General features: G+C 37.2%; 1 protein-coding gene across 1 annotated transcript; it reads left to right on the forward strand.

The window, feature by feature from the left end:
* Positions 1-1,208: 1,208 nt before the first annotated feature.
* LOC149814342 (delta(8)-fatty-acid desaturase-like) lies at positions 1,209-3,028 on the forward strand. The gene has a single exon (XM_089988950.1). It carries the CDS (start codon positions 1,348-1,350, stop codon positions 2,698-2,700), a length of 1,353 nt encoding a protein of 450 aa, XP_089845076.1. The 5' UTR covers positions 1,209-1,347; the 3' UTR covers positions 2,701-3,028.
* Positions 3,029-12,817: the final 9,789 nt, after the last annotated feature.

Consider the following 12,817-nt stretch of genomic DNA (forward strand, 5'->3'; position numbering starts at 1 on the left):
TTTCTTTGTCAGACCCTTGCCAATAGAAGGCAAACACTAAGGTTATTATTCATGGTTCTCTCTGATTAGTGTTGCTGGACTCAAGAAATTTGGTTCTCTTAACTTAAAACTTTTCCTTATATTATTGAATGATGGCTGAAAAGAAACATGTTGATTTTTTTATTTTTTATTTGGAGCAACCACACTTAGAATCGAAAACCTAATCGTGCTGCTTTTAGCCTACCACACCTATGGTCGCCTTTCTGACAGCATAACACTTTGCCGACTGGGGGCTCCGCTTGTGTGGAAGGAGCAGTCACTGCACGTCACCTTGTGTTGGGACATTGCCAGTTCGAATCCCTATGGTATAGTTGTATAACTGGTAGAGGTCTGCTCAACCCCAGCTTTCTCTGTCGAAAAAAAAAAAAACGAAGTTAATATGTCACATGACTATTCACACCCATTTATTCCTTGAGCCAATGACTTTTGAATGATGCTACAAGAATCAAATAGCCACTCTGTTTGTCGAAACCATTGGTCTAAGCTTTTTAATTACTCAATCATTTACTGACAACATGTTTTAGGTTTGGTTAGCTTAACTAAACCTAATTCTAAGTTATGTTCATGCAATGTTGTCAGTATCGGTGTGAATCGGCCGATATTTGTATCGCATCTGCAAAAAATTGATATGGTACAAAGATGATTTGGTTTATTTTTAAAAAAACATTAAAACTAATGAAATATTTTTAATATTATTTTAATGTTTTTGCCATTTTTTTGGTTAAAAGTTGGCCGATTCAGTTTGATTCAACTTCAAATCTGGATCGGCCAATATGACTCGAGTCGTTTTCAAAACGATTGAAGGCCTGATGCTATATTGACAACATTGGTTTCATGTCAGATATACAAAGTGATTTCATAATATCACAGGTTTCCATGGGTACTAATATGAGCCGTCTGATGCAAATCTATGTCAAAATTAGTAAAAGATAGGATTACTAGTGGCTTGGCCATAATTGCATTGAATCAGGCAGCAAACCCCTGCCAATCAAGGCTCATCTACAAAAGGAGAATAATCTTGTAGATATGAGAAGAATCAGGGGTCCCAATTTAGGCTCCCAAAATATCCCTTGGTTCATATAGAATAGTATCGTTACCTCTCTCTCTCTCTCTTACATCTTATAAAAATAGCCTTGCTGTTTCTCCCTCTCCTCTGTGATCTCCACAAACAGCCAGGCTCTCTTTCCTTCCCCAAGCTACAGAAAGGGACAGTTTTCCTTCCTCTCCCAACCCACCACCCCAAAAGAGGAAAACTGTCCCTGAATCACCCTCAGGGTTGGGTAACAACCTCAGAGGTGCCCCTCTCTCATGGCGACCGCTCCTCCCATGGGCAAGAGGTACATTACCAAACAGGAGCTTCAGACTCACAACTCTGAGAAGAACCTGTGGATCTCAATCCAGGGGAAGGTCTATGATGTCACAGGGTGGCTCAAGGACCACCCTGGTGGTGATATCCCATTGCTGAACCTAGCAGGGCAGGATGTCACAGATGCCTTCGTTGCCTACCACCCTGGCTCTGCATGGAAGCTCCTTGACAGGTTCTTCATTGGGTACCTTGAGGATTACAAGACCTCTGAGGTTTCACAGGATTTCAGGAGGCTTGCCAATGAGTTGGTCAGATCTGGGTCCTTTGAGAGGAATGGCCTCTTTGTGTATCTCTCTGCCTTGGTCATGTTCTCCATGCTGTTCCTGTGTTTCTATGGTGTGTTGGGGTTCCAGAGCTCTTGGGTGCACATGGCTTCTGGGTGTCTCATGGGTTTTGTGTGGATCCAGAGTGGGTGGATTGGGCATGACTCTGGGCACCACAGGCTCATCAAGAACAGGGCCTTGAACAGGTTTGTTCAGGTCCTAACTGGGAATTGCATGACCGGGATCAGCATCGAGTGGTGGAAGAGAAACCACAATGCACACCACATTGCTTGTAACAGCTTGGATTTTGACCCTGACCTGCAACACATGCCCCTGTTTGCTGTCTCCTCAAGGTTATTCCAATCCCTCACTTCATATTTCTATGAAAGGAAGATGACCTTTGATGGCCTTGCAAGGTTCCTTGTGAGCTACCAGCATTGGACATTTTACCCTGTGATGTGTTTTGCTAGGGTCAATCTCTTTGCACAGTCTGTATTGTTGTTGCTTTCCAAGAAGAGGGTGCCCAACAAGGGGCAGGAGCTTTTGGGCATCGTGGTGTTCTGGATCTGGTATTCATTTTTGGTTTCATGCTTGCCCAACTGGAAGGAGAGGGTCATTTTCGTTGTTTGTAGCTTTGTTGTGACTGGGATCCAGCATGTGCAGTTCTGTTTGAACCATTTCTCTTCAATGGTGTATGTGGGTAAGCCTAGTGGGAATAACTGGTTCGAGGCCCAGACAAAGGGGACTCTTGATATAAAGTGCTCCCCTTGGATGGATTGGTTTCATGGAGGTTTGCAGTTTCAGGTGGAGCACCATCTATTTCCTCGGCTCCCTCGTTGCCATTTGAGGAAAATTGCTCCTCTTGTAAGGTCTCTGTGCAAGAAGCATGGGCTTCCTTATACAAGTGTATCGTTTTTCGAGGCTAATTTGTTAACACTCAGGACTCTCAGGACAGCAGCACTGGAGGCTAGAGACGTCACAAATCTGGCTCCAAGGAATTTGCTCTGGGAAGCTGTTAATACACATGGTTAAGAACTGTAGATGCTTTCATGTTGTGAAACGTTCTTTCTTTTGGGATCCCTGTTAAGTGTGTTCTTTGGCCTGAAATGTCTAATGGAGAGCCATCGTATGTAAATGGGATTGGGTGATGTTTACCAGAAGAATTTGTGGTTGGATTTGAGCAAGGATGGGTTACAGTATTTGCAAGAGGATAATCCTTGCAGCTATCCTTGTTTTCTGAACTTTCTGTTTACGAGTATTTTGTAATTAAATTTTTTTCATTTTGGATTCAGGCCTGTATTTTTTTTATTGTGCAATCTTGATTTCTTTTGTTTTATGGTGTGGAGCCATTACTAGTGATTTATTTTTCTTCTGCACAAATTTAAGGTGATCATCTGAAGAGAATTTACTTTTGATGAACATTTAAATGGTGGAATTTTCACTTTTCTTTATTTAAGTTTGTTTTGCAGTTTTCTGCTATCCCTTTGTAAGCTTATAACTTGGTTTTAATGATGTATCTGATTTTTTTAATCATTCATGGTCATGTCATTTGATGATTTTGCACGACCCCGGTAGCACTGATGTATCCTTCTTACAATGTTGTCAGCATCGGAATCGTACCTGTATCGTTTGGCCAACGATTCAGGTAAATATGCTGAATACCAGTTCTCAAGTACAATTGTTTTGAATAGGTTAAAAAGTAATTAAAAATATTACGTGTCAATCGGAACGTGACACATGTTAAAGTCATTAAAATAATATTTTTAAAAAATAAGCTATATTTTACATTTATTAAAAAATAACCCAGGTCAGCAACATATCGATTTTCTGGCGATACGATACACACCGATACTGACAAACACTGCAGGTTATTAGTATGGAGGTGCTCATGAAAGCACAACATGCATACAAACTCGAAACTTTTGATCTGTTTGAATTGACCCTCGCAATAGGGGAATACAAAGTTATTGGTTTCACATGGGTTTATAAATTCCTATCTACGTGTCCTCTTTGAATTGGGTTCACGACCCAGAAAATTTGAATTAATAGTTGTTTCTAGTTGATTAAATTTTTGTTATAATTGTTGGTCAGCATGTTCTGATTAACTCATAAGATTGTCATTTATTTTGGTTATAGTAGTGCACAGGTTTTTTTATTCTTGACTTAGTAACCTATCGGTGCTTACATTAAAGTTTTGAATTTATACAAACTGAATTGATGAATTGATGTTGCGATTTTCCAGCGTGAAAGGAAAAATCTGGGTGGCTTCTCAGTTTGGAAAATACCTAGCGTGACTGACTGAAATTTTAATATATATTTATCTTTCTTTGGGTTAATTTATGTACTAAACAGAATCAGTTTGCTGGTACTAGAAACCACATGGGAGCTTATGTTAACTTAGGTCAGTCGGCATGTCAGTTTTGTATTTTTTTGTTATATATATATGGTTTGGGTGATTTAGTTTTAGAAAATTTTAAAAAGAAATTTCAATTTTTTAAAAAAACTTAGCGACGGATAATATCCGTCGCCAATTTGAAGCAATCATCGGTTTGCGATGAAATTTAATTTGTCGCTAATGTCTGTCGCCAAATTAGCGACGAATATATATCTTTCGCTAAATAGTAGTGAATGATTAGCGACATATTAAATTCCATCACATAACCAAATTAGTCTCTATTTAGAAGTGGATTATAGACGAACATGATCTGTTGCCAATCCATCGCTACTTAGCGACGGATTGGCGACAAATAAATTCTGCCGGAGTTTAGCGACTGGGGTTATGCAACGGACGCTATCCGTCGCTAATCTGTCGTAAAAGTCACCGCAAAAGCTGTCGCTAACATATTTAGCGACGGATAACGTCTGTCGCTAATACGCATTTTTCTTATAGTGTTGGGGGTATTGGCTTATCTTCTAATCGTATCTTCATTAAGAGATTCTTTAGCTATTCAGCTTCCATACTAGTTAAAGATAGTGTTATCAACTCTACTTATATTATAGAATGAGTCATTACAGTTTGCTTCTTGAATCCCTAAGCAATTGCTCCAGTTTCAAGGGTAAATATATAGTCACTTGTGGATAATGATTCATTGGAATCAAAATTTTAGTTTGCATCAATGTACCCTTCAAGTACAGTGAATTCTATTTCATAGAATATTTCATATTATAGAGTTCATCTCAAGTACTTCAAGGCTCGATATATTGCATCCCAATACTCTTGTCATAGATTACTTGTATATCGGTTCAACTTGATCACGTTAAAAGCTATATCATGTCTAGTTTCATTCATAGCATACATGAGATTGTCAATAATACTTGCATACTCCAACTGAGATATGATTCTTTCAGTATTAATTGATAGCTTAATACTAGGATCAATCAAAGTAGCAACGGACTTACAATCACAATGATTATATTTTCTCAATGTAGTGAGATTGAGTTAATGCGTAGCTACTTTCATGTCTAATCAGTTTAATACTAATCATAACATCAGCTAATCTCATGTCTTTCATATCAAATTTAGAGGAAAGAAAACTTTTCGTATTATTTATGCATTCTACATTATTTTTCATGATTTACATATCATTCATATAGAGACAAATAATTATAACATGACTATCTTTTATTTTGCTATACATGCATTTATCAAAGCCATTAATTATAAAACCATATGAAATGATTACTTCATCAAATTTCTCATGCTATCATTTAGATGATTGTTTTAAACTATATAATAGCCTTAACTATTTACAAAATTTCTTTTATTGACACGGTATAATATAACTTTCAGGTTGTTAAGACACAATTCAAAAAATCTGTTTTGACATTCATTTGATGAATTATAAAATTATAAATTGATGTCAAAGCAATCATGGTTCTAATAGATGCAATCCAACTTACAGAAGTACAAGTGTCAAAATAATCAAATCCGAGTTTTTGTTTGAAACCTTAATCTAACTTTAAATTTTTTAATAGAATCATTAGTTCAAAGCCAAAATCCATATTATGGTTGGTCAAAAGTCAAAAATATACTTGAAGATTAAAATTGTTTCAAGTATTAAAAAGAAAGTCCAAGACCAAACCAAACAGAGGTAGGTATGGGTTCGCAAACCCAAACCCAAACGCAAATCCAAATATAAATATTTATATTGTTTGTGATACAAGATTCAAGGTTTGTTTAAGCTCAAAATCTACCATGCCCTCTAAGGCACCACCCTCCTACATAAAGATAAAGAAAGTTCTTACAACTTTAAATATGAGACTAAACTTTTGTAAGAAACCCTATACCCACGTACTTCGAGAAAAATGAAAAGATAGAGATTATACTTAGATAGTTTTGAGCAAAAAAATCCAATGTTAAGTGGCCTTGTGGACCTAATGTACGAAGATGGTGAGTTCTCATACACTATCAACATGCCACAACCAGCATCAGCTAACACTAACCTGTTCCCCACCCACTCGAAGGTGGGTGTGAGATGCATAAGAAGGCTGCAAGGCTCATGAGGATCGAAGAAATGATCTGGATGAGACAACATATGTGGTGATATGCCTAAACACAGAGTTTTGGCCTTGTCACCATTGATTCAGGTTACCCAATGAGGCCCACCAGACATCATCATTGGCAAGCCTGCAAAACGGATCCCATTATTTGATATAGGAATGGTTTCATCGTACATTCAATCCAGGCCATCCATCAGAACCATTTAGCCATTGATTGGATGGTTAGGATTGAATGTATGATGGAGCCCATCTTATTTGAAATGATGGGAACCGTTTCCCAATTGTGCTTGCTTGCTGCTGTTGATAGCTTTGAATAGACAACAGTGATGCCTTATCACAGAGTATTGGTGATTTGGCGTGTCACCTGATCTGCTGTCAAGGGAGCCTCATGGTAAAGGATTTTACACATGTTCGTATGCATTTTCATGACCGTTGTGGAAACCATCAACTGAATGCAAGTGATGCAAAAGAAGGTTTTAAATGCCAGTAAAACAGTTATAACCCTGGATCGGAATCCGCTCAACAAAGATTGGAAGCAAGGAACTCTACTCTTTGGCTGTATCTAAGGTTGAATATGGAGAGGTTGTATTGAATTACTATCTTGTTGTTGTTAACTTTTAGGGTCTGTTTGCATATCACGGAAAATGGGGATTTCTGGTGCGAAACCCCACACCTTTTCCATGGGGTCCACAGGCGCATGCAAACATGGCACCCCACTTTCCACAAGAAAAGCAAGGGCCAAAATCAATGCAAACTCACCCTCTACCGCAGTAACGGTTCCTGTCCCGAGGGGGGTGGGGGGGTCTGATTGGGGCGTGGAGCATCCTTCCGTGACATGCAAACACATCCTTAGGACATGTTTACATGTGACAGAAAAGTGGAGGGATTCTGTAGAAATGCATGGAGCCCCATGTGTTTCCGTGGGACCCACAACCTTTGTATAGAGAGGGGAAACTCTTTCCTCCCAAGAAAAAAACAATATATAAATGAAATGCTTTTAATTTAAGTCTATATATGAAATAAACATCAAGACTTCAAAATGTGCAACTATGGTGAGGATTGGAATGGCTGGGTGTCATACCAGGTCCAAATTGACTCAAAAATTGACTCAATGTATGTGGTATGAGCTCAGTCTTAGGTGACCTGGTCCAAGTGGCTCGAAACAAAGACGATACATTACAAATGCAACCAATGAAGGCACTCAATTATTGTAGATATCTGATGATACCGTACCATACTTTACAAATGTAACCAAAATAAGATTCTATGCTTAGTAAATTAATTCATGTACTTATATCTTTTGTTCACATGTTCTCGATGATCAAGTGTAAAAAGATACATATACATATATTATCTGAAGGGAAAGAAAAAAAAGCAGATAACTATACAAAATATTATACAGTAATATTATATGAAAGCTCTTCTAGGTTTATAAAGACATTTACAGAGCTCTCCTATTACTCAAAACGCTCTTTTGAAGCTTCACAACACAGCTCTAAGCAAAACTCAGGGTGTTAACATGGTAAAACACAAAGAAAGAGGTGGAATGCAATCTCTTTTCCTTGATACTTTGGATATAAATAATACAAAAAATCCTATGAGATATACTTTACAAAAAAAGAAGTTTGACACAATGGAAATAGCAATTAATGAAATTTCCAACAGCACACCAAGTTGGGTGGCTTTCATCTGTACCAAATGGAAGACAATTAATGAGAGACCCTTTTCCACAATTTTTTTGCCTGCCAAATCTCTGATGATAATGTTAACACTCCCCCTCAAACTGGAGCATGAAGATCGAGTTCATCTTTTTCAGGAGCTTTGGTGAAAAGATTGGTCACTTGATCCTTGGAATGAACATGCTCTGTGCAAATGAATCTAGCAACTATCTTTTCACTAACTAAATGGCAGTCTGTGTCAATATGTTTTCTTCTTTCATGATAAACTAGGTTTGTTGCTAAATGACCGCTGCTTGATTGTAGCAAAATAGAATAATTAGATTGGGATTATCTACTTGCATACCTGTAATAAGATTTTTTAACCAAATAAATATGCATGCATGTTGCATTAGCCATTGCTTTTATATTTAGCTTCGGTTAAAGACCTAGACATTGTATTTTACTTTTTTGACTTCAACGAAATATAACTGCTCCCAAGAAAAGAACAGTATCCAAAAACTGATCATTGTGTGTCTGGGCATCCTGCCCAATCGAAATCACAATATACATGTAACTGAAGATTACTATTGGCTGACAAAAGAACACCTTGCCCCGAATTTTGTTTTTAAATAATAGACCACCCTTAGGGTTGTGTCCATGTGAGGTTGACGAGGAGATTGCATGAAGCAACTGAGCAACAAACAAAATGTCTGGCCTTGAGATAATGAGATAAATTAACATGTCAATAAGTTGTCTATATATAGTTGGATCTTCCAGTAGATCACCACCTGACCCATTTAAACTAATATATTGTTGTGGATTCCTAGTTTTGGAAAGATTTTGAAATAGATTTTAAAATGGGTTTCTAAAGATGGATCTGGATATTTGTTTTTTAGAGACAAAGGTTTTGTTCTTTAAAAGTATACATTTTTAATTACTCCGTCCGTGAGTAAGAATCAACCGATTCAAGGGTACAACTTTTTGTCTTACGTTTTTTGACGTGTGATAAAAAAAAATTGAGGTTGATGGTGCAGAACACCATGAACACTCAAAAACACAAAAAAATGATAAGAATACAATAATTAGAGATAAATACATCCCAAATAATGAAATAAATAAATAAAATAAAAGCCAATGATGAGAACTTACCACGAGCTTAGGTAGCCTTCTTAATTATTCTAACGCGCACAACAAATCTAACAGAGCTTCCGCAGGATTAAAACTATAAAAGGTTTAGGTCTGATAGAGTGGACTCGATAGGGCAGTAGATCTAGACCTAGGGGATGACTAGAGATGATCTCTCACAACATTACTCTCATAGATGATATCCAAATTTTAGATGCTAGATTCTTAATGCTAGATGTTGAAAAGGGAAGGAAATGACCCCTATTTATAAGTTTTCTAATGGATTTTGAACCATAATTGGTGGATACTAACCTGATTCTGATTGGTTGAAGAATTAAGGTGGTAAACTTTGGTTGGTTGGTGAGTTGCTTAAATGATAAGAAATGAGGTTTTTGGTAGCTTAAGAAGATATGTTTTAGCTTTGAAAAGGTCTAACCATGTAATCTTGGGTTTTTGAAAGGTAAGATAAGGCTTATCCTCGTTTCCACACATTTTTAAACCAAAAAAAAAAAACTTTTATCCGATAACAATTAGTCGAACAATAAGTGAATTTGTTTAACGACAAGTTTGGCTTTTAGACCCTGTTTGACAATAATTAATCTCTGATGACAACTGGGTGCTGACATGTCATCAGAAAAACAAGCTTGACTACACTGACACCTAACTTGTTTTGGCCACATCTCTCAAATTGAATGTGCTTATATCCTCTAGTTTAATTTATTTTTAAGTGATTCAAATTTGATTGTTTTAGTGGTCAAAATTATACTCAAATTGAAATATACCTAAAAACAAGTTTTACTTATCTTGTGAAGCTCTAATGACAATTCCTCCATGTATGATGACAAGAGAGAAATTTTGGGTCAGATATAATGACAACTTAAGGTGGGTCTGATGATAGTCCTGGCCTGATGACAATTGATTTGTCATTAAACAAATAGGCTTTGGTTGCTCTGATAGGTTGGATTGTTTTGTCCATATCTTCCTAAATGTATATTCGTTTGGGGTGAGATTTGTTGCATTGAAAAGCTAACATCCTATACTTTAAATCATTTTTAAGTAAAAACATAAATTCAGTCAATTTGATGTCCAAATAAAATTTAAAATGGATCTTACCTAAAACAAGTTTTTCAAGTATGTAAATCTACTTGTTTTGGTTATAACTTTGCACTCTGATATCAAAATAACTTGATTTTTTATATGTTTGAGAGATAAGGCCCTCTAATTTCAAAATTTTTTGAACAAAAACTTTGAAGATGTCATTTTGTAGGCAAAAAATGTAATGAAAGTTGAGAGTATGCAAAAAAAAAACTTGGGGCAATTGGATTTTCGAGACGCGGTGCTTGATACAAGACAATTAAGACAAAATGGGGTGTTTATAGTTGTTCCATAAAAAAATCAGCACGTTTTGCTCCAAGTAGTTCAAATTCATCAAGAATTTAAGGGCATACTTCTGTTGAGATAAAAAAACACCTTTAAACATGTAACCTCAATCCCAATAAAATATTTGAGGGAGCCAATGTCCTTCACATGAAAATGCCCATGTAAGTAAAGCTTAAGTAGTTTGCTATCATCATTGTTCCCTTCTATAATCAAATCATCCACGTACACGAGGACAACAATAAAAGTATTTATCCTCTTTTGACTGCGAGAACTCATAGGAATTAAGAGTCTGCAAAAATTTAGCAAATCAATTGTTTAGTGCTTGAGCTCATATAACTACTTGTTAAACTTGCAGATTAGAGTCTCCTTCTTTCGAATCATATTGATGTCCTAAAAAAAGGTTTTTATAAAAGAAATGCATTATGCACGTCCATATTTGATGAAGAGACAAATTTTGAGCCACAACCACTATCAAAAGTAATTAAATTATAACTAATTAACTTGGCAACTGGAGCAAAAGTTGCATGATAATCAAGTCTTTAGTCCTTGTCCACCAAAACAGCCTTTATATATCTTTCAATCAAGTTGTCAGACTTGTGCTTGATTTTGTACATCCATTTACGTCATATTGATTTGACCCCCTTAAGTAAGTCAACCAGGGTCCAAGTGTTGTTTTCTTGATCTTTGTTGTCATGGTCTGTGGCTAGCAAGTCTCCTCAAACGACTTGACTAAACTAAGTAGGTTCTGTTTTTTATGGAATGGCTATAAGGAAGGCTTGATGTATAGGTGAAAACCAATCAAATGACACAAAATGTACAGGAGGATAATGAGTACCTTGTTCTATCGGTGACGTTCATGTAGGTTTTTGAGCAGCAGAACAATTAAAATCATGCAGCATATTACAGGGTTTACACTCACAATATGAACGTCCAAGTTCCTGAATGTGGTAAGGATCCTGTTGGATAGGCCGAGAGAGTTCGGGGTTTGGATCAAGGGTTTTAGTAATTTCAGGTTTTTCAAAGGATGTAATATTTACAAGGGACAATGGATTTAATATAGTGGTTTGAGCCTCAGGTATTGCATCAATGGTTAGCTAAGGAAGGACAACACGGGACGAGTTTTGTCTTGTAATATGAAAAGGGAAGCTATTTTTTTATAGTTTAGTATATGAATGTATAAATTTCATTTAAATGTTATTAAAATACTAAAATACTAGAAAAAATATTAAAATAATGTCTAAACGTGTTAGGATCTTGTCCTAGTGTGTCCTACTTGTGTCACCCATGAGACACCCTCTAAATGGCATGTCACTGTGGCATAGTTTCTTACCTACTTCCCCATATGCTTCGTAAACTCTTATCCTTGCTTCGTGCTTCACACATCACTTCTCAAATCTACTTCTAACTCTACAAACTGTGCCCAGTCAAGTATCATACTATGAAAATGTAAAATTTATTTCCAGCTATTTTGGTGTTAACTGGGCTCAACCCAACCGAACCCAGTACTGATCTGATTAGGTCGGCTATGTAATCCAACTATTGATTCACCACCTTGTAGGGGTAAAAACTGATAGACTACGGGTTGAATCATGCCAGATCCAAATCCAAGTATAAAATATAAATAGTAAATCCAAATCCAGATCCAAAGTATATGGGATAAGGTAAGGTTGAACTTAGGTCTGAATACATGTGATAAGACTGCAGCCGGCAAAAAAGATTAAAAACAAACTTTTTAGTACAAGTAAATGATGCAATCAGACTGGATTTTGATGAATATTCTAAATTAGATCCTACCCAGAAGACAGGCCTGAATCCAAAAGTAATTTGAGTAAACAAATCTAAATCTGATCCCAATGCAGATTTGGATCTTTTTAAGGAACCAAAGCTGGAAATTATAAATAAAATCCCAGATTCAGATTGGATGTCCAACTACATCCGATCCATTTGCATCCCTACATCTTCGCCTGAATTCTAGTGGTGGACATTGGGTAACCCGGCCTCAGATGGCCCGAGCATGCCCAAACACAGGTAATTAACATCGAGCTGGGCCTGGGGCGATTACTTAAACAGTCCCAATTCAGATATAGAACGGTATAGGGCCCAACGAGGCCCGACCCATTTAGTGGTCGGGCAAAAAGGGCCAGGCATGAGCATGGGCCAAACGCGATTATAACCGGGCCAGGCTCATGTCGGGCCTGAAACAGTTTGGGTCGGGCCCTTAGTAGGCCTTATCCGGGTTGGTGTGGCCTGGCCCGATGTCCATCCCTAGCCTGAACCAGGTAATTTCCAACAATGTGAACTGAAACAGGCTCTAGGAATGCTGTCATCTCATGTGAAACTTAATTTCTTTGTCAACATCTGGACCCCATATTTATGAATGGAGCATGTCCAACCCGTAACAAAGATTCTTGTGGTCGGAGTTCTTCAAGGTGGGGCCACCGCGGTGGTCCTCTACCAGAACCCGACAGCCGGAATCCGGCGAATTG

Source organism: Nuphar pumila, chromosome 15, assembly GCF_984573655.1.
Source record: "Nuphar pumila chromosome 15, dmNupPumi1.hap1.1, whole genome shotgun sequence".
NCBI classification, from domain to species: domain Eukaryota; kingdom Viridiplantae; phylum Streptophyta; class Magnoliopsida; order Nymphaeales; family Nymphaeaceae; genus Nuphar; species Nuphar pumila.

What these genes read in the sequence shown, in the direction of transcription:
- LOC149814342 (XM_089988950.1), top strand. Translation starts at nt 1,348, where the DNA reads ATGGCGACCGCTCCTCCCATGGGCAAGAGGTACATTACCAAACAGGAG.